At 39.9% G+C, this 22237-nt stretch overlaps 1 protein-coding gene across 1 annotated transcript in view; it reads right to left on the bottom strand.

The window, feature by feature from the left end:
- Window positions 1–22237, bottom strand: part of il1rapl2 (interleukin 1 receptor accessory protein-like 2) — a 300837-nt gene that overhangs the window by 108011 nt on the left and 170589 nt on the right. Inside the window, exons 4-5 of the mRNA XM_061080135.1 lie at window positions 16896–17082; window positions 16289–16442 (exon numbers count right to left, since the gene is read on the bottom strand). Of these exons, the coding sequence (XP_060936118.1) occupies window positions 16289–16442; window positions 16896–17082 (341 nt within the window). The remainder of the gene's footprint in view (window positions 1–16288; window positions 16443–16895; window positions 17083–22237) is intronic.

Here is a 22237-nt window from a genome sequence, read left to right as displayed (position 1 = left end):
TGTTATTCATCTATATTTTCAGGATAAATACCTTACTCTGTTTTTGTTTAATGTTACGCAAAGACATTTCCAAATTATTTATTTATTACTGATATAGAACCTTTAAAGAAGATGTTGTATTGTATGTTTTGTTAAAATTAAAAAAATATCCTTCTATACATATAGGCTGCAACATGATTAGATTAACACAATGACAATACGTAGTTAATTTGGATATCTGCCGAAAATATTGTTTAAAAAAATATCCAGTCTTGCAGTACAATTTCAACCTGGAGGAGTATTACACTTCTTTACATTTGACCAAAACTACAACCCTAATTTCGACCAAAGTGGTTTTATTTCCTAAAGCACAGACGGAGCTCACAGTTGTTTGTCTGTCATCGGCCCCAACCACGATACAAAGGAACATGTTGCCATTAAGTTGCTTGTAGACATTATCTGGTCAGCAACTGCACTCTGTTGCAGTTCAGTTGTATAATATTGTAAGTGAGGCTTAGGGTTGGCTGCAGTTGTATTAAAAAGTAAAAGTGTTTGGTTGAATACATGCTATGACTTCATAATGAGTATCCCATTTCCTGCAACCAAAGAAGAGGCAGCAGGAGGCTTATTTCAGAGCAACCAGTTTGACTTTTTCTTTCAGGGACTAACATTAGTGCCAGCACCATTAAATCTCGGTGTCCCAATGCAGTGAGCCATGATCTTGAGACGCCACTGGAACTGGAACACGTGAAGGGAATGAAGCAGCGATTAATGCTAATAATCAGGACTGCTCCTGCTGTGAAATGTCAGGATACTGAGGGACAGAGGACCAGTGCACTGCTGCTCTCTCACTCTATCAGGTCCGCAGACAACAGCTGTATACTTTCAAATCCACTGTTATAGAGAGGTCTACTTTAAGGGATGATAATGTTCTGTGACACCCTATGATGAAGGGTCTGGAATCATTGGATTTACAAAGCTCATCCGATGCACTGGTACACTAAAAATAGTCAAAATACTCTTTTATGTAAGGTTGACACTTTCTTTTCAATCTGCATTATGAAGCTACTGTTAGTTATATACCTTATTTTTAGACTAGTAATCAAAGTATTTTTCACGTATGATAGAGAGCGAGTGAGCACTGCTTGGAAAACAAATTGTTTTCTCTGCATATTGGATTTCTGTGTGAAATGGAGGAAACATGATGAAATGTCCCGTTCTCTTCAGGCCACACATTATAAGGCTCGTATAAAGTTAGTCAAAGTCTCCCGGAGTAAACAAAGTTTGTTATTAATGTTACACTGTGGCTAACCTGGTGTAAACCATTTGCATAAACTCGACTTGTTCATTCCTCAACTTGTTTTTCCCGACTTGTTTCTTTCCTCTTCCTTCTTGTTTTGTACTTTTTCTTGTTTTTCTTGTCCTGCCTCTCGGTGAGAGGTATCGATGTGTGAGAGACAGAAGGGTCTGCATCTTAAGGTGGACTAATGCAATTAACTTGACCACTGGGTTTTCCATCGCTCTGCCTGTGTGTGTGTGTGTGTGTGTGTGTGAGAAAGAGAGAGAGAGAGAAGGCGAGACACAGGGAAAGAAAGCTTTTCAGCATCATTTCTTCAACATCAGTGGACAAAGTGAATGTGTGTGTGTGTGTGTGTGTGTGTGTGTGTGTGTGTGTGTGTGTGTGTGTGTGTGTGTGTGTGTGTGTGTGTGTGAGTGACAGTGAGTGTGTAGATATATATTTATATACATAATTACCCCCTTGACTCCCTTATTTTCCAGACCAGTGGCTGAATTATGTTAAATCATGTTTGAAGTGGAAGAAAACAAAGGGTTTCAAGTCACGTCAACCAAATACTCACTCGCACACACACACACACACACACGATGCAAGTTTGGACATACACTAAAATACAATGTCTCAAAAGTAGAGGAATAATCTAAAACGCTCTGTGTCTATTTGCTGACATGAAATCAGGTTGACCATGGTCGATCGTCCTGAACCAACTTGACTTGCATTTCAGCCAATCAAAGCCAATCCTCAGAGGAAGAGACATGTTGTTCTCTCAGTGCCGTGTTTGTCCCTGAGGTGAAACATGCCTGAATGTTCCAGACCCTTTCCTGTTGTTGTCAACATGTCTGATACAGAGAATCTCCTGCTGCGTTCTCCATGGGTGAAAGGCAAAGTCTGGAGAATGTCTGCTCCCAATTTTCCTGACAATTTCTTCAAGTTCAAGTCTGAAAATGGCTAAAGCTATAGCAGATATGCTAGTGGCCACCTGAGCCCATATGGGTGTGTTGATCTAAGAATGAAGAGTGGTCAGGAGCATTGCTGGCATATTGGTAAGTTGAAGCGGTGGAACGAGATTGACAAACGAAAACCTGGTCTGAAGTTAGCGGTGCAGTGTTTTGAGACGGCACTCGGACCGAATAATGAATGATTAAGAAACGTAGTATTACCCTTCTGAACCATGTGTCTGGTGCGGCAACACTTATTCAACAATTAAAGTATCGAAAGCTGATTTGGAAGCTTACTGTTCTTGCACCATGTGTGTCATGGAAATAGAGCACTTTACATGTGCTGCTGAATAACTCACTCTAGCAAACCTAAAGGAATGAATTTATCTGTTTCATGTTAAATGCTTGAACAGCCTCAGTGGATCCCATCCTGAAGATGTGCAATGATTTGAATGAGCAAAACTGGTCTTATTTAAACCGGCCTTTCTTTCACACAGGTCAGAGGTCAGAGCAGGTACAACAGGGGTTCGGTGTCTTGCTGATGGATAATTTAACGAGGTGGACGTCTGCCAGTCTAGAGATATGACCTTGACCTCCAATCTTCTTATCTCAAGTGACACCAGAGTTTTGTTTTATCCATATTAAGAGCTCTATGGGATTGTTTGTCGGTTGGTCCACAATTTTGCTCTAGAAGGAAATATCTAATCAATTGTAAGATTTATCTGATTTCTTCTAGTTCTACTATCAGTTAGTATTGTATGGGTTACTATGCAATTACAGTAAAAAATCTACTATCCTTATGCACTTTGGTGACTTCTTGACTTTTCTCTAGTGTCAATGTCTGGTCAAACCTCAGTCACCTCAGTTATCGGCAGTTGGCTTTTCTTTCTTAGTCTTATTATTCTAGGTTGAGCACTTGGTCGAGTGAACAGTTAGTGCTTCTGTTCTGAATTACTCTTAACAAATAACAAGAAATGAAGCTTTAAGAAGCAATGCATTAGTTATTCAGGGAAGTATTTGATTATTAACAGGGTCCTACACAAACGTAAACAAAATCACGGAAAATAAGGAAAGTTAGGTGAAATTCTGAACTATTTACATTTGCTTTTATGACGTGGAAGTCAGTTGCATGCAGGCTACTAACTAATGTGTGCCATAATGTGTCAATATAGTGAAGTTATAGTGGTATACAAAATAGATAGATATATTTAATAAACAAAGGGATTCTTATTTAACCTCCCTCTCTGACCATTTATATTACTTTACCGCTGTATGTAAGTGGATACACTGAATTAAATAACAAATAGAAAGTGGGGGTGTGTGATGTGTATGTGACAATTTCATTACCATGATTTATCGGTTCAAGGACATTGTGAGTTGAAACTCACTGTCTGTGTTGTCCGTTATTCCACTGTATTCATCAATGAAAAGAAAACAGGAACAGGAAATGGGTTATAGCAGCTTGTTGTAAAGTTGTTTACCGTTTTAACAACAAATCTCCTTTTATCCAACAGAAGAATACAATGGTTTCACCATTGGAAGCATACATGTTGTATCGTTAGGGGTTCCATACTGAGCTCATTTTGAGGACATTTGACATAAACACATCACCAGTATTATCACATGAATATGACAATGTACTACTGGGTTCCATAAGAAATGTCCAGATATAAAAATCTTTTGAATTGCAAAACATAACAAACAAATATCCACATGGAATCTACCAAAGCTGTATGAATGTGTTGAGAAACCTGCTCCACGAAGACACTCGTTGTGTAGTGGGTGGTTTGTTATTCCCTGTACTAAAAAGTGATTCTTCAGGTTATCCGGCTAAAGTATAACCTTGGAAATGTGTTCCCCGTGCAGGGCACAGACCAATTGTATTATAGCATATACACGCTACAAATTTTCTCATTCCATGTTGTTTGTTGTTCTGTCCACGTACTTGTTTGTGTCATGGCGTGACTTCCAAGTTCCGGTCTCACGCCAATTCACCTGCATACCTGAGCAACATCCCCTTATCCCCTTAAGAAGCTAGAAACACACGATAAGACCATTTCAGCTCACCATTCGTACTCTTTAGAGTCTAGAGTGGATATAAAGATGGATGCTGCATCTCCACTTCCAGAGTCTGTGCAGTAGCAATGAGGCTGGGGTAGCGAGGTCCCGCCAATACACAGGCTCAACCAAACAGCGAGTCCCTCTCAGCTGTCAATCATGGCATTCTCCCAGTTTTTTTTTAATATCAAATACTTAAAATCTTATTTATGGGAAAAAAATGAATGCTTGAACAAACAACAGTGTAAATGAAAGAGAGCATATTTAAGAAGAAAATGATTGCACACATGCACTTTGACCTTTATAATGGTCAATGTCCCATCTGCTGACTTAAAGGAGGCAGGGTTTAGGACTCTTACTGCAGCCAGCCACAAGGGGGCGATCAACACGCTTTGGGTTCACTTTTAGGGAGCTGTTGTTCATCTGTTTATACAGTCTTTGGTAGAAATGTTATGGCCTCCTTCTTTGTCCCTGCACCCTGAAGTTTCTGTATTTTGTTTTTGAACTAAAACTTGTTGTCTACTTGTGCCGATATCACCTGCCTCTCAGACAACTCCTGCCACGCTCAGCCTCCCCGGCTCCGCTGCTTTTTCCGCTCAGTTGGTTAAATTTGGATCCTGGAAAACTTACCTGTCCTCTTTCCTGGACTGTGTTTCTACTGCTCACATTCTCAGATCTTGTTGCCAGTTCTCTCAATAAATCCTTTTAAACGTCACCTGTTTCCGTCTCTGTGTTCTGCCATAGAGTCCAGTTAATTTTCTCAAATCACAACACAAAGTCCTCTGGCAAAGAAGGAAATACTGCCAAGCTGTCATGGAGCCACAAAGTCTGTACAGAGAGGAGGTAAGACTGGATGGTTCAGTCAAAGCTTTCCTGAATATGTCATTTTTAAGCCTTGCAAGGCCCAGACAATTTTTGACATTTCATTTGGGGAACCCGCCAGACCTTGTTGGACCATCTAATATTACAGTCTAGTTACTGGCAACTACTACAACTTGGTTAAGTGTAACAGAGAACTGTCCTCAATACTGACCTTCTCCTAGTGGGGATGGTTTTAAAAAAAATAAAAGTAATGGAAAAGTTTTACGAAACAATGTAAGACTTTATCTATGCTTGAGAATAAAGCATTCAACTACACGACTGAAAAGTAAAGTAGACGATCCTAAAATATCTTAATAAATAGGATGTGATGACGTACAAGTAACGATGAGTGAAGCAGCCGATTTGACTCATTCCTACTTTCACAGCTATTTCAGTATATGCACCTCTCCCTCTCTCGCATTGTTCCCTCTCAAACTACGTCATGGCATTCAACATTTGAGAAAGTATATTTCGACTTAGTCTGAACTTTAATCATCACCAAATCTGAGGCGTGAATTTTCACATAGCTTCTGAAATCTCACAGTTTCTCTCGCTTACATCTTCTATTGATACTTTAGATTTATTTTCTGAAAAGGAACAAGTAACAAGTACAAACAGTTTTTTTGTGATGAAGATATTTGGGTACATTTGGCAGGAGGGTTGGGCCGCCTGTCCATCACGGGCTGACTTATAACCTGCATGTCTTTGGACTGTAAGAAGAAGCCGGAGGACCAGCAGGAAACACATAGAGCCTGTTCACACCTGGTATTAACACCTGTCCTGAGTGATCCAATACCAAACCCCAGAACCTCATTCAAAGGTGATCTGGTACAAACAGTAGGTGGCCAAATCCTTTTTGCTTTGTGAACACATATGAAAGAACGTCATTTCACGTTCACAGTCTCTACACCTGTTAGAGTTTCACAATAAATCAAATGTATTTTCATTTTTGTCAGGGTCCATATGATGATTTGACACAAGCATTGTCTTCAGACACATCTGTAACCTCAGACTGTGTTAAAACAACATCCTGTGGTGATCCCAGACAGAAATGGCCGGCATTATTATTTGCATACTGAGCAGGAAAGTGTAATCTGATCACCAGTGGTTACAGGAGACACATTCAGGAGGCATTTTGATACCAGGTGTGAACACACGCTTGGGAGCAAATCTCTCACAATTAACATTCAAGTTTTTCCCAGAGTGAATGCGTAAATAATATTTGAATGAAAGAAGGATTTTAGAAATTATATTAATGAAACGTTCAGCCCTCATCACTGGCGACGGAGACAGCTTCTGGCACCTTGATTGTTTTTAGAAATACAACTGCACCATTCTCCATGTTTTGGAGAAGCAAACCCAGACGAGAAAGGCTAAAATTGGAATCATGCGTCTTATGAATTTAAGAGTGAATAAACACGGAGCTCTAACTTTTAGATAAATTAATTCTTACTCTCAAACATCCCAAAACAACAGCAGAATATTCTGTTCTTGGGGATGTTTGTCTCCTTCCCCCTCTGTCTCCTACCATCTCTCTGCATAGCTATCTATTTAAGTTGCAAAGTCATGTTAATAGGAAGTGTGTATTTGTGAGTGTGTCTGTGTGTATGTGTGTGCATGAGGTTGTAGTCACCTCATCGAGTCCCTGTCTTTGGAGACCAGAGCCAATTTCACAATGAATTAGGAGGTGAGTCTCTAACTAGGTCACAGGACCACACTTAAAAAAACACAAACACGCACGAGCACATGCGGGTACACACACACACACACACACACATGCATGCATGCATGCACACACACAAACACAATAGAGCATATTGAGTTGAGAGAGGGAGAGACAAGTGTACGAAAGATGAAGAGAAAAACAATGTAACACAAAATGAAAGCAAGGATAGGAATGTAGAGAAAACACAAGAGTGAGAGGAGGAGGAGGAAGAGAAGAGAAGAAGGAAGAAAGAAAGAAGAAAACGGCAAAAGAGGTGAAGAGACGGACAGTGAGAGATGTACACAGAGGACGGTTGGGAAAGAAAGACAGAGAGTCTCTTAGTGTGTCCTAGTGTGTGTGTGTTTGTGGGAAATTGTCATGCAGGGGGAGTAATGTTGCATTATAGGCTTAACATTATTCCAATGAGGTTACAAACATTTTGCACCACAGCAAATCCTCTTTCTTTCTTTCTTTCTTCCTTTCTTTCTTTCTTTCTTTCTTTCTTTCTTTCTTTCTTTCTTTCTTTCTTTCTTTCTTTCTTTCTTTCTTTCTTTCTTTCTTTCTTTTTTTCTTTCTTTCTTTCTTTCTTTCTTTCTTTCTTTCTTTCTTTCTTTCTTTCTTTCTTTCTCTCTGTCTTTCTCTGCCTCTCTTCCCTCATCTGTTTCTCACACACAGACACCAACACATACAGATGCACAGGAATCCTCAGCAGTGTTAAATTTAGCCTGAATGCTGTGTACTTTGCCAACACACATTTTACTTTGAAATGCCTCTGAAATATGGATGAGACTTTTTTTTTTAAACATGGCTAAGGGGGGGAAGAGACAGAGGAGAAGAAAAGCAAATGGAGAGAGAGAGAGAGAGAGAGAGAGAGAGAGAGAGAGAGAGAGAGAGAGAGAGAGAGAGAGAGAGAGAGAGAGAGAGAGAGAGAGAGAGAGAGAAAGAATTGGTTGAGACAAAGTATCCAGAAGAAGAATACGATGACATCACCTGCAGTTAATCTGGAAGATGAATGCCGACTGGATTAGTTCTGAGATGTAGAATGGAGCAGGAAGCACAGAACTGCCAGAGACCACAGGGCACAATGTAAAGGTGTATTCAGAATAAAAGTGACTTTTACAACTTTGACAAAACAATACAAGGTCAATGGAAACACACATGTGGATGTGAACTGATGCCTACTCTCTGTGAATCAAGGCAAACACCTGTTTAAGAAGTTTAGCATGTAGCTACTGATGCCTTCACCTGGCTTATAATGCCTAGATGTTAATATATGTACCTTTACTTTGAGATACAGCAAATTTTGATAAGATTGAGAGATAGAGTGGAAATATAATAATTCAAAATTAAAACATTTGCAGTTTTTTATTATTTAATTATTAATTAATTGAGGCAGCCCGGAAACACTTGAGACGAACATCATTTTATTAGAAAGTATTTACTGACTCAAAATTTGTGCTTTTGACCTGCGAGTTGGAAAAACCTTATCAAACTCAGCTAATTATTAGCACCTCACACAGAGCAGTGCCGGCACCGCTGGTTGTGCACTGAACGGCAGAGGCCTAAAAGACGGAGCTGGAATCAATTCCTATCTGTTATGAACATGATGTGGCTTGTGCCGTTTACTTTTGCAGGAAAAGGGACGAACTCATTCACCAATCAGGACACAGCATAATGGCATCAATATCTCTGACAATGAGGGCTCTATATATAATCATGTTGGCAGGATTACAAATTTGAACCCCAAATAACTGCCTCTTAGGCATCATTCTTCTTTTTATAATTTTTCAGGAATGTGTTCACACTTATGTCGGCAAAAAAACTATACTAACTCTGTAAGAAAAATTCAAATATCAAGCAAAAACCTGTTAACTAGGCCTTAATATTGATATGGTTGAAGGACCGACCACCCAGAAAGACTGGTTCTTAGACAAATCTTTACTTTATGCTACTACATGTTGCAATTTTTATATAGATTTTTGGCACAAATTATATATTTTTTAAAACAACAGTCTCTTCGGGGCTGCTTTGCTTTTATAATCTATTTCTGTTAACATATGCAGCCGCCCAGGTGTTGAGTACACATACAGGTACAAGCACTCACAAAGTCTCAGATACATCATACTACACCTACTGTTGTTTGTACAGGCTTGTGGGCAAAACCGGCAAAACCACATGTACACACACAGGGAACGCACACACACATACACACACACACACACACACACACGCACACACACAGGGATAGAGCTGTGGAGCAGGAGAGTGGCAGATTGCTCTTGAAGGCAGCTCAGGGCTGGTTGAGCTCTTCACTGCTGGACAACAGATATATAAAAAGAGTTCAGTCTGTCCGCTTCTCTGTCTCTCTCTCTCTATATTTCTGCTTCTCTCACTTTTTTCAGCCATTCATTGGATAGAGATGACAATCAGTCTGCATTTTTGTTCATTGGCTGTAAAGTCTTTGTGTTGTAGTGTTGTTTTATCTTCACATCGACACATATTAATTCATGTTTTTGTTGACAAAGAAAACTCTACTTCAAATAAAATCTACAACCATTATGTCTCTGGCTTCCCCATGAATGTTTACCAAAGGGCAATATTCTGCTTGAACATGTGATAGACTGATAAACATCTCTCCATTAATTTGCTCTATCAGTCTATTCATCTCATCATTTACATATGTTACTAACATTTTATCACATTTCTCTCCCTCCAGATCAACTGTGAAGCCGAAAATAACTCTTCAAACTATAAGTTTACCAATTTCCTTGGTTGTTGTCTTACTTGTTATGACATTATGTTTTTACACTGAATCCTTTGCATTAATCTGTTGTCTGTCCTTGTTCAATTTGTATTACCTGAATTATGATAACAACAATAATTCAGGATCAAAGGTCAGCTGAGACTTCAGTGACCTCAGTGACCTCCGTGTGGTTCTTTCCCTTCAGGGAATAAGTGTGTGCATGTTAAAGGTAACATTGTTATAGCCTCATTTCCTTCCTCCCCTTCTTTTCCTAACTTTACTGTGTTTTTACTCGTTCTTTCCTTCCTCCTTCTCGTTTTCCTCTTAATCTATTTCCTACTTCTCTTACTGGCTGTTTATCTCCCTCTCTCTCTCTCCCTCACTCTCTCCACTGACCCTGAGTTGTCTCTGCTCTGACCCAATCAGATCCGACCTACCCAGCGGACCGTGCGTGTGCTTCATCTGTTTACGTTTGCTTAAGTATTTCTGTGCGTGTCTCACACAGATCACACAGAATTACAAGCTGCATGTTGATGAACACACATATGCAAACGCACAAAGACACACACACAGACAGACACACACACACACACAAAGACGAAAGAGCAGCAGGCAGAAAACACAGCATAATAAAAGTTAATTTAAGCCTAGTTGACAATGTGGGTATGAATTCATGAACTAGCAGTACAGGGCTATCTTCGTATAATATTCAGCTCTGATTTGTTTACAACTGCAAATGATTCACTTTAAATGATTAACGTTGCCTCGGGTCAAACTTTGGCTCTGCAATGATTATTATTATTATTCCTATTAACAGATACAGATGGTGCAGGTGTCAACAAGTGTATTATCAATTAGGGTCTTTGGAGCTTTTCACCTTCGCTTCATACAACGTGCCTGTGCATTTTTTGTTTAGTTATTTTTGTTAAGTCTATTTGTCCGAATGAAGTTTTCTGATTTTTATCATTTGATCAGGATCTTGGCAATCACACACGGATTTTGAACATTTCAGTGGGGACTTGGAACCTCTCAAACGGAACCAGCTGAAAGTAACATAGCAAGTAACCGTGAGGTTTGGTGAACAGGACTTCCAGCTTGTTTGTGTCCCACTTTGGTACATAGGAAAATGTCCCATCTGTCCAGCCATGGGACAGATTGGCAGACATAAAAAAAAAAGAAAAGTGACAAGAATCCGTAAAGATCTTGAAATAACACAAAACTGTTCTGTGTGTATGAGAAAATCTAAATTCCAAACTTTTTTTCGCTAACAAAATGCCACAGAAACACGCCTAGTGAATACATCCTGACGTACATGAAACATGTGACCAAAACCTTTGCTTTAATGTATTGCTCCAATAAAGAGACTAATACCAGCTGCAGAGGACAACATTACATCTGTGTGTACATTTATACATAAAATAAACAGAAATGCAAAATTCCTTCATTTTCTCAATATTATGTTCCACTGATTCACCAGCTGTCTAATCATCAAATTATAAATAATGCAAAACACAGAAAATGTTTGTTGGCTGATTTGTGCTGATGCTTGTGGTGAACTTAATGTAACCTGACTGAAGTTAATAGCTTCATCCTGATCACATCATTTCACTTTGGATAACTTTTCTGCTGTGTTGTATTTTTTTTCATTTACATATTTATTATTTTGTTTGACATTAAAGGATTAAGAGTATTTTATAGTTACAGTTAAACAGGATCGACTCAGTTAGAACTAATTTATAGCACGTTCCTGTTCTGCAGCATATAAAGTCAAATATCACAAAAAAAATACAAAAACAGAACAAAATCAAAACATGGACATGAATAGCAATGACGACAATACAGACAGCTTCACAGACATTTAGAGGAAAAGGACCTTAGTGGTATGAAATAACCAGTATATGTTAAATCAGTGGTTGTGGGTCCTGCAGAAAGTGTTTGTAGCCTTTTGGAAATGTGTAACAGATGTTAATGTTCTAATGTGATTGGGGATCTTATTTCAGGGTTTAGTGAGTTTGTAAGAAATGATCTCTTACCATCACTGCTCAACTTTAAGTCCTGCATAACTGAGCTTATGGCCATGGAAGATGTTTTATTTCAAACGCGGTTTATATTTGCACATGAATTAAAATGTTGTGAAAAGCATTGCAAGCGGAAACCATTATGTATTAAAAAAAAAAAGGCCCCAACGTTACACATTCAGTCTAGAGCATAGATCCAAGGATATCCCAAGGCTTCCAACTGAACAGCGCTGTAAACACAAGAGATTACCCAGCCTCTCCGATGTGTCCCCTCAGGTGCAGCAGTTAATTAAAAGCTGAATGTTTAAAAAAAAAAAAAAAAATAGAAGCTTTGAATGAGGCACATCAAGAGCGTGACGTTTACAACACGTCCTCCCTATTTGCAGGTTCTCCCTCCGTCTATATCCAGCACTTCTATTCTGCAGCGAAGTGTCTTTTGCAGGAATCAATGTTATAGCCAGCAGCTGATCTGGGGGCTCCGCCTGTGTCTTTACTTTAATCTCCATTTAATGTTGAAAGCACGGCAATAAAAGCTGCTGCCAAGAGACACAGACCTAACTGCGGGATCAAGGACAGAGACGTTTTTCCGAGGCCTGGCACACACTGACAGATGTCTCGGGGGCTGCTTTTTACCGACAGTTATTTACAGTGGAGGCGTGCTGCTGCTGGAGATAGTGAGCTGAAGTTAAAGAAATCCCAGATTTGACCGTGTGAGATTGATGGATCCTTTACACAGCGAATGATCATGAAGTACCACGGCACAGTGAATCCTCAGCAGCTAGACACATGTCAAAGACGCACATACGCATGGATATACACCATATAAATATATATATGTACATGCATGTACACTGGCATGCATACAAATATGCTGTGGTTAATAAGGATTGGTCCTGGGCTTGTTAGAGAATTGGCCCTAAGCTCAGTATTTGTAGAAATGTGGAGAGGAAAGAGGCTGACAGAGAGAGTCAAAGGTCTGATTGTGGGAGAGTGCAGAGAAGGAGAGAGGAAAGAAAGTAATAAGAGTCAGAGAGATAGTCTGGCTTCCTAAATAGGACGAGATAAATTGGCCTCACAGCACTTTGCGTGTGGAGCTTCCAGCTGACACACACACACACACACACACACACACACACACGCAGAGTTCTGCTCAGTTCATTCAAACATAACATCCCCGTATGTTAGTTTGCTTCCCTGCACATTTCTGTAACTTATCTGATAACATCAAGAAACAACACAGGGCTGACATAGGAGATCGGTAGCATGTAAGAGTCCAGCAGCTTGTTCAGGCAGCTAATTGTTGTAAGATTAATCAAACTCATGCATTATGAGGCCTCATTATAATGTTCACTGTTTGCCTCATGAGGAAATAACAGGGACTTTCTACTAGCGAACATGACAATCTATCGTATAGATTTGGTCAGGTGATATAAAACATAGCTTTGAACACATTTACAAAACCTTTAGAATAGATCTAGTACAGAGATTAACACTCAAGTCCTGTGAGAAAGTGAAGTACAAAAGCATTTAATCTTTGTTTCCCTTTACATCCCATTTACCTGCTTTATTGCCAGAGTGTTATCATTTCATTGTTTGAGCTAGTATTAATCTTTCATATATATGACTAAAATTCAGCCTGGAAAACTCATTGTACAAGAAACATTTTAAGTTGAAAATCATCATCATGTATCAGGCAAAATACTTCTCCAGCACACTTGCTAGGCTTGTTTCTGTCACTGGATATCTTTTGTACGCTCCATTGGGATTTTGGACAACAAAAAAGCTGAACTTTTTACTTTCTACATTGTACAGTCCCATCCTTTGAGCCATTTCTCTCTCAATAATCCGTGTTAAGTCACGCTTCAGGTTGAACCTGAGCGATGTTCCAGGGAGACAGCTCAACACGGGGACCAACCGAAACTATTTCCTTTATAGTGTACGCTGAGAAAATGTGTAAGAGAGGCTGTGATTCCACCTTTCCACTGTTATCTCCCTCCACATGAGCGTAGATGAAGGCAACTCAGAAAATGTGGTGCTGAATTATTCCATGGCAAATGAAGCAGTGGCTGCTCATATCAGCTCCGCTGAACAAGAGGAAGCTGTACGTCTGATCCACCGGCACGAAGAGCAAGATGAGAAAAAAAAACGACTTACTCTGGTTCTGGTATTCAAAATGTAAAAGATATGAAACAGTGAAATGTAAGAGAGTGCAGTCGCTGAAGCTGTATCCACTTTCACTGCACGCTGCAATATCATGGTACATCACATCATGAAAGACTGGAGGGACACTCAGTGTGTGTGTGTGTGTGTGTGTGTGTGTGTGTGTGTGTGTGTGTGTGTGTGTGTGTGTCATAGAAAAATAAAAATGTGCATATTGCACATGGCACAACAATGAGTGCAAAAGCAGGAATTTGCAACAAATCAAAGAGACTGACGCTCTCTCCCATGAGCATGCAAACACAAACACACACAAATACAAGCACAGTGCACAACTTTGTATTTGTATCTTAGTGAGGATGCACATTGACATAATACATCCCCTAGACCAGGGGTGTCCAAACTTTTTGTCCGGATGGCCACATACAGAAAAAAATACCAAGGACTGGGCCACTCACGCCTCCACGCCCCCCTGCCCTGGAGTAGACTGTTGACAGTCGCGTCGCTCAGGGTGGGGGGGTGTTGCGTGGTGGCGTTCCGAGGGACAGCAAGTCAGCAAAGCAATTCACCGCCAGACCACTATGTGGAGTAACGTTTTTTGTCGAAGAGAACCTGAGAGACACCTTCTTTGTGTGTGGCAGTCTTTGTCGACTGTTTATCATTTTTTCTGAAGGACAAATTTGTCCCTGATCATTCTGCACAGCTTCGTCCACTCGTCGACCTGCAAACTGACGTCAGCCGAGATCTCCTTCCAGGAATTGCAGGTCATCTGCGTGTCCTTGTATTTAGTCAGTGACGGGTTATACAAGTGGTCATACTTTCAGATCTCTTCTGCCAAGTGCTCTTCTATTTGGTCCATATCAGTTCTTCTAAATCTTCCTTGGTTTCTGCCGGTATTATGGGGCATGAAACCGGGAATATGACTCTGGAAAGGATGTAGTTAGCGGACCAATCACAGCCTTGCGGGCTGCGTGAGGCTTGCGTAGCTTTGTCGTATAGTTACAAAAATTGGTGAACGCACGCAAGCACGAAACAAGCATGTCTCTGAAAAACGCAGAAGCATGCACCGGCCTCTCCCCTGTCGACGAAGCCTGGCCCCATAAAGCAAAACAAAGTGCTTTAAGTAAGTGCCATTTGAGCGCTACTAAATTTTGAGTTTAAAAAAAAAAAAAAATTACATTACATTATATTTTTAGACATTGATGCGGGCCAATTAAAAATGGATGGCGGGCCGCAGTTGGCCCGCGGGCTGTAGTTTGGACACCCCTGCCCTAGACACTTATCCTAACCTTAACCATCAAAACTAACTAGCTGATGCCTAACCCTGACCTTAAAGTAGTTTTAACACTAAACACACTCAAATCAAGTCTTGACCCCTTAAACAGCTCATTTATAGTGGGTCAGAAAAGAGGACAAGTTAAAATATCCTCGCACTCTAAGGTCTAGGCTCAAAATGGTCTTCACTAAGATATCTGTACAGTACACAGCTGTGCACACCAAACCACAGAAAACACATACACCCACACACACAATTATAACAGCAAATTGCAGATGTTACTGACAAGTCAAAGTTAAGTCAGAAATAACTGGAGCTTGAAACAATCTCTGGGAAGACAAATAAACTAAAATCACAAATACACAACCCTGTGCCAGCAGCAATGTAAATGTACTCAATTGTTTCCAGGCAGCTTTGCATTGTGCATTCAAGGAAACTTTAAAAGAGCTGTAGTAATGATGAATGATGTATTGCTGAGTCGAGGCATCTGTCAAAATAATGGATGGAGTCAGTGAGAAATCCACTGTATATTAAAAGCTGGCAGAGCACAGATTCCTGCCATGGTTTAACTCCTCTCTGTTTCTGAGATGGCAGTGAGTTTACACAAACTCATTCTGGGTGGTTCAATGCACCTCACAACCAGAGAGATCAGATAGAAAGGTATGTGGTCACTGTATTATTCACCAGTCCTGACCAGTCCCGACGAACTAAAGTATCCCTTCATCCTTCATTCATTTAGTCACCCATCATCTACAGTAACACTGTGACATAATAAAGAGGATTTTTACCTTCAAACCACTTCAATATGTCTAGGTCTTCTGTAAAAACGGCTCCACGATAGAAATACAGCCATTGAAGTAAAGATTATGATCTGAAATTTACAACCACTTTTAGTCCCGTTCAAATCTTTTCCCTTGAAACTCCCACACTGACTGTGCTGCTGCCACCTTCAGCAATGGGAAATCCACAAGCTGCGACTCCATCAAACCAGTTTTACTTTAATCTGTCCCCATCGAATCGTTACTTTTACAATCCGAGGGATGTGCCAACATCAGAGAGAGCCGGAGGTTACTAAAAAATCGGGGTGTGATGATGTGGAGGTGCTCACGTCCATTTTGCCACTGAAATAAGTCGTCAGTGGCCAAATCACATTTTCACCAAAGCAGCTCATATCCTGCAGAATCATTTCCAAACCACAAACCGCAAGAACACAAGATATGTATTTTCCACTGGTTCATGCATGAGCTGTGTCCTACCTGTCACTTTGAGTTGTGTTGTCCGCCGCACCACTCGCGATCCATACTGTAACTCACAGGTGTAATTTCCCCCGTCGCCCTCCTCCACCTCGGGTATCCACAGGTGGGTGGTGTTCACCATGATGGAACTCCTCCATTCAACCCGCTCACACTCCTGACACACAGACAGAAGGGATGCGTTACAATCGTCTGGACATTCATGTATAAGGAACTGCTCTAAATAGCTGCTTACAGAAAAAGCACTAATCTCTAAAATGATCCAGAGGGGCTGTGTGTGAGAATTTAAATGTCTGAGTCACTTGCTCCCGGACATTTTCCAGAGTTCCTCCTGCCAGCGACTCGGTAGAACCTCTGAAGAATGTGTGAGTGAGCCCGTGTGAGAACACAGTTGAAGATTAAAGGATTCACCGCAAGCAAGTGGGCAAATTCATGACGTTCTAACATAATCGAAATATTCTCTGGAGGCATCTGACCAGATATTCTCCTACGGTGTTCCTTGTGTGTGAAAGGCAAACTTGGGACAAAGTCCGGACCCGTTACATGGACATTTTCTGCAGTTCATATCTGATTTAGCTTGTGTGTTTGTGTGTGTGTGTGTATGTCATACCTTGTACCAGGTCATATGTGGCTGCTTGTACGGAGCCATGTAGTCCTCTATATCAGGGCAGGTGACCATTTTGCTGTGAGTTATCTCAGCTTTCTCCAGGTGGCGGATTTTGCTGCTGAAGCATTTCCCCTCATCACTCTCCTCCACCGTCATCGACATGGACACTTTCATGCAGTATGTTGAGTTCCTGAAAAGATTAGAGACAAAACAAAGAGAACGTGTCTTTATTATTATGTTCCTCTACTCACACTGTCAGACTTTTAGACTTTACAATATGCAGATCTCTTGAATGAAAATCACCAATAAAATCTCAAGTTGAGGTTATGGCTTTGAACTTTGCCAGCATCATACATACGATACATATGTGAAGTGTGTTTCTATGGCCTGTGCTCCAAACCGCTTGTGTTTGTTTTGAGGCGATTTGTTTATCCATCCAACGGGGAATGGAAACTGTGACAGGAGGGATTCAACACTGAAACATTGTCAATGAAACAGTATGTTCTTATGTAGACCATTTGGCACCTTTGTGGGTATTCTGGTGAAATTATAGGCCCTTCTGACATCTCAGTTTTTTGTTGACAACAGTGAAACCAGAAATTACTGGTTGTACAACCTTCAGCGCCAACAAGCAAAACACACTTTTATAAGAAATTAAACTCTGTAAAGGCACAGTTTGGAGCAGGATATAGAGAAATGTCTTTTCCCTTTAGAGCCTGTTTCTTGTTTTGTCCTCATAGCAGTTGCTGAAAGGTCAATCCTTATTCCAAATAAAGAGACTGCAGGTTTTCCTAATGTAAACAATGACTCTGTTCTATCAGACTCCATCAACACACTCCAGTCATCATGAATTTGATCGTTTAAACTGTGACCATTTAAAATTTTGGGGCTCATCCTCATTTATTCACATTTGGGATAATTTCCATTGTCAGTTGGTACTTACTATTGTAATGAATGAGTTAACCATTAACCCTGGTGTCAAAACTTTGGGACAAATTTCAGAGATCAGTGTCGCAATATAATATTTAGGGACCCAATTCCATAGTATACACCAATAAAAAACAAACAGGGAAATTTTTAAAATAGGTGTTTAAACACATTTTCAATGTTGCACAAAACTGAGTAAGGAATACGGTTAAACCAATATTAATCTATTTTTGTGAACAATGACTATGTTACGTTGGCACCAATATTCTGACTATTTCTTTATTGTTAATATATTAATAAATATGTATATTTTTTTGACATATTACAGAGCATAGTTTGAATATGACTCACGTCATTATGTCCTCTACACCATTACCATGTTATTACACAAGTTTAAAAAACCTAACTTGATTAGTTTAATTTATGATGTTACCGACACCATTTTGATTTTTTTTCCGTCAAATATTGCATTAGATAGTTTTGTAAAAACTTTTACAGGACACATCTTTATTGTTTAGTTTAAGTTTAATTGACCTCATTAAACTCTTTATACAATAATCCCACTATATGGGGACCAATCGATACAAAGCTAAAAAGAGAGTGACTATTTGACTGACATTCATCAGGTACTCAGAGACACAACTCCAAATAAATGCTTATTTTACTCAACGTCTGTTGGATGTGTAAATAGACAAGTGCTCCCTAGTGGCAAGAACAATACATTTTTTAAAAATAAATTAAACATTATTGTTGTTATGGTACAATGAAGATACATATATATTATTTGGGGTCATTGTAACAAGGACAGAGGTGAAGTAGTTGAGTAGATAGGCTCTGTGGACTGTGTAAGAATAGAGTGACTTGTTATTTGTGTTGTTACTTTATTCTTTTAATGATGATATTTGAAGTGTGACAGCACGTCCTTGAGGCGGATTACCTCCTGTCATCAACTGAACAAACTTTTGAGCTTATTAGGATTTGTATGATGCAATGTGGTTTCAACGTCACTTTGGATTTGAAGTCTTAAAATGTGCTGAAGGTGATCGTAAACGTTTGTGTAGGTCTTCCTGTGTGTGTTCTGCCAAGTTCACCTCCAGACACAAAAGAGCACATTGATCCCTCTTTCTTTTTACCTCACCCATGTGCGCGTGCACACACACACAAACGCAAAAACACACACACACAGGAGTCAGCTATTGTCCCCTTACTACAACCTCTCATCTAAGTGGATCAAAACCACTTATCCCATCAATGCTGCGTATCTCTCTACATGTGTGTGTGTGTGTGTGTACGTGGGTGTGTGTGAGTGTGTGTTTGTGTGTTGTACAGGGGACGCAGGGTTTCTTTAGTCACTGACCAGGACCACTGAGCATTGAACTGCAGGCCTGCAAAGCCTTTTATCCGTCCATCCCTCAGCTACTCTCCTCATCAATCCATCTCTAGGCTGCAGCATCTTGTTTTCTCCTCCACTGATTCACTTACCTTTACCTTCTCATGCCCTCATCTATCTGTGTATATCGCCCTCTGACACACAGATCATCCAGCCTTTCATCAACCGCTAACATTGTAACCTCTGCCCAAAAGGTTATCTTTTCACCCCTGTCAGCTTGTCTTGTGGTTGGTTGGCTTGTTTGGTTGTATGTTTGATTGCCAGCAGAATTTTGCAAAAAAACCCTGAACAGATTTTCATAAAACTCAGAAGGATGCGACATGGGCCGACCACAGATGCCGTCAAATTTTGGGACAGATTTGGGGAAATTGGGCAGATCCATCATTATGAAATTAGAGTTTTTCAACATTTTCCTCTGAGGAATATTTAATGGATGATTACTGGATCTTGATCAGAAAAATTAGCCATATTTGGGGGACTGGTGTCTATGTGTGTGTTCAATTTTGTGTGTGTATTGGGTGAATATAAGGGAATGTTGGGCTTTGGCACGAGTATGCACTCTACCAAGTGTCATTCTAGACATTTATATCGCTCAGAGTCAGTGTCAATATTGTTAACAAAGACTGACGAATAGTATTTGATGACATCCATGTTTCACTGCAAAGAAATTACTAAAATACAATAAAAGTAACAATTGGAAACTAGAAATATAGAGAAATTCACAATTTTGTGAATCATAGACATGCTTGTATACATGTATAATCAAATTTAAAAGAAATACCAAGAATTTGTTCATGCATTTGCACACCTGTTGGTACTTCTGCATATATGGGTGTTTTCATCAGAATGGGGGACAGTGGCCCTGACCACAGAACATTGACTGACACACATACAGTATTGTATACAGACACTTGGTTCACTTTCTGATTTTATAGTAGATTTGGTAATAATGAGTTTGATAGAATCTGATAATGATCTAATTAAGTGATGTTACAACTATATTCTAATCTTTACTATAATTGGTAAAATCCAGACAAATATTTATATTTGAATGTTAAAAAATGAGACACTGCAGTGAAACAGATGTCTGTCATTACTCCAAGCTTGAAACCGAGACAGTCGTGGAATAATGGAATACTGTATTATAATAGCATTAAATCAGTGCTGTGTTTATCTTATGTTATTATCTTATTGCTGCTGCCATCCAGTGCCCAAGAACCCCGGGCTACTTCAGGTGTCTGGAGTATGAAGAGTTTTTGACTACTTGTTTTGGTAAATCTAAACTCTATACAATTGACTCAGGACTTGACTGAGGATTTGAGTTTGGATTCCTGGGCCAAGTCTCAATTTGAGTTTGAGTCGAGATCAATTACATTGGCTGGGCTCCCTTCTTCATTTTTACAAGGCATGTGTCTGAGATTGGGGAAAACCTGCCGGGTTCAGTACGTTTTTTCTCAGTCAGTCAGATTTGGACAGAAAATCCCAGAGCTGAACTCTCTTCTAAGTAATGTACATTCGATTATGTGTGAAAATGTATGACATATACATGAATCACATGATAATTTTTCACTGGAAATGATGAAGTATCTAAATTCAAAGACGATTTTGGTCCTCACTTGCAACGGCACTAAAATAGAAACACTTCCAAAAGCAGAAAGGGATTTTATGTTAAAGTGCCCTTTCATCTTGTTGCTGTTATGATGCTGTTGTTCACATCTCTGCCAGTGACACACACTGAACTGAGATGATCTAAACTGAGGAGAAGTGAAGCAGATTCTATTGTCTCCCTCTCCGCTGCGTCCCTCCACATTGCCTTCTCTCCCCCTCTGCCTGTCCGACCCAAAAACCAGATGCCAAATACTAAATGGTAAAAACAGCATCAATGTAAAGAAGATATGTCTCATGACGATTCAATTAGACTGCAATGGAAACGCTGTGTCAGAAGCATTAAGCGCATGCTGTGCACCTCTTACGAATGCAAATTGTGTGTCTGTGTGTGGGTGTATACATATCTGGCGCTGTGTGGAATACATTTAAATGTTTCAGTTTCACCCTGGAGTAAAAGACACTGAAGTATTCAATGATTTACCAGCTGCACAGCTGCACATCTGGTATCTTTGTTGCGCTGTACTTTATTGACAAACGATCCTTACACAAAAAGTAATGATTGACCTTGATATTGGAATTCGATATCATTTTTATTTTTGCCTAATTTTGCTAGGCAAACCAGACAAAACAAACACCACTAATATTAAGGGAAAATGCAGTAGATAAATGGTAACGAATATTACGTATGGCAATGAATGTAACCATACTCAAATTAACCCTAAACTGATAACATAACACCCACACCTAATTATGTTCATGTTCATGTCTGAGACGCTTTGAAAAATTAAGAAAATTACGAATTAAGGACGAAGCAGATGGAGCAGAGTGAGAGTTCGAGCGTTCACAAGAAGAAAAAGACAAGAACACATCATTTCATCCCAAACAACTCCTGCATGTGTTGAACATCACAGAGGCTCCTGTGTGTTTCCACAGATCGTCTGAGGTTGGAGCTCCCCTTTAATAGGCGTCTTCCAAGAAAAAACTTCAGTCAACCCAGGAATTCAAAGGTGTTGGGAATAAATGCTTCAGTTTCCTTGCCAGTGGATGTGTTTGTAACATTCCTCCTTGATTTTAAGCCTCCGCAGACACGTAGCATTGCCCAGACAGAGCAGGCAGGACAGATTAACGTTTCCATTTACGTACACATTGTCTATGCATTTACGTCACTGTAGCTATCCATAATATTTAGAGGAGTTTTGACACTGTGGAAATGACTCTCTTTGTTGTCAAAAGCTAGATCCGAGGATCAATACCACTTTCAAGTCTGATGCTAAATAAAAAGGCGAGACTTGAGGCCCGGCTTGACAACCAGACAAAGCAATTTTTGTGCTATATCGAGGTAACTGGCTCCTGACTTCAGATTATATTCAATACAGACGGGTTATTGTCTAACTCTTGACAAGAATGCAAATAAGGATGT

This window comes from Limanda limanda, chromosome 10 (genome assembly GCF_963576545.1).
Source record: "Limanda limanda chromosome 10, fLimLim1.1, whole genome shotgun sequence".
NCBI classification, from domain to species: Eukaryota; Metazoa; Chordata; class Actinopteri; order Pleuronectiformes; family Pleuronectidae; genus Limanda; species Limanda limanda.
Note: the sequence above shows the minus strand (reverse complement) of the source record. Positions and strands in the feature narration are given on the sequence as shown.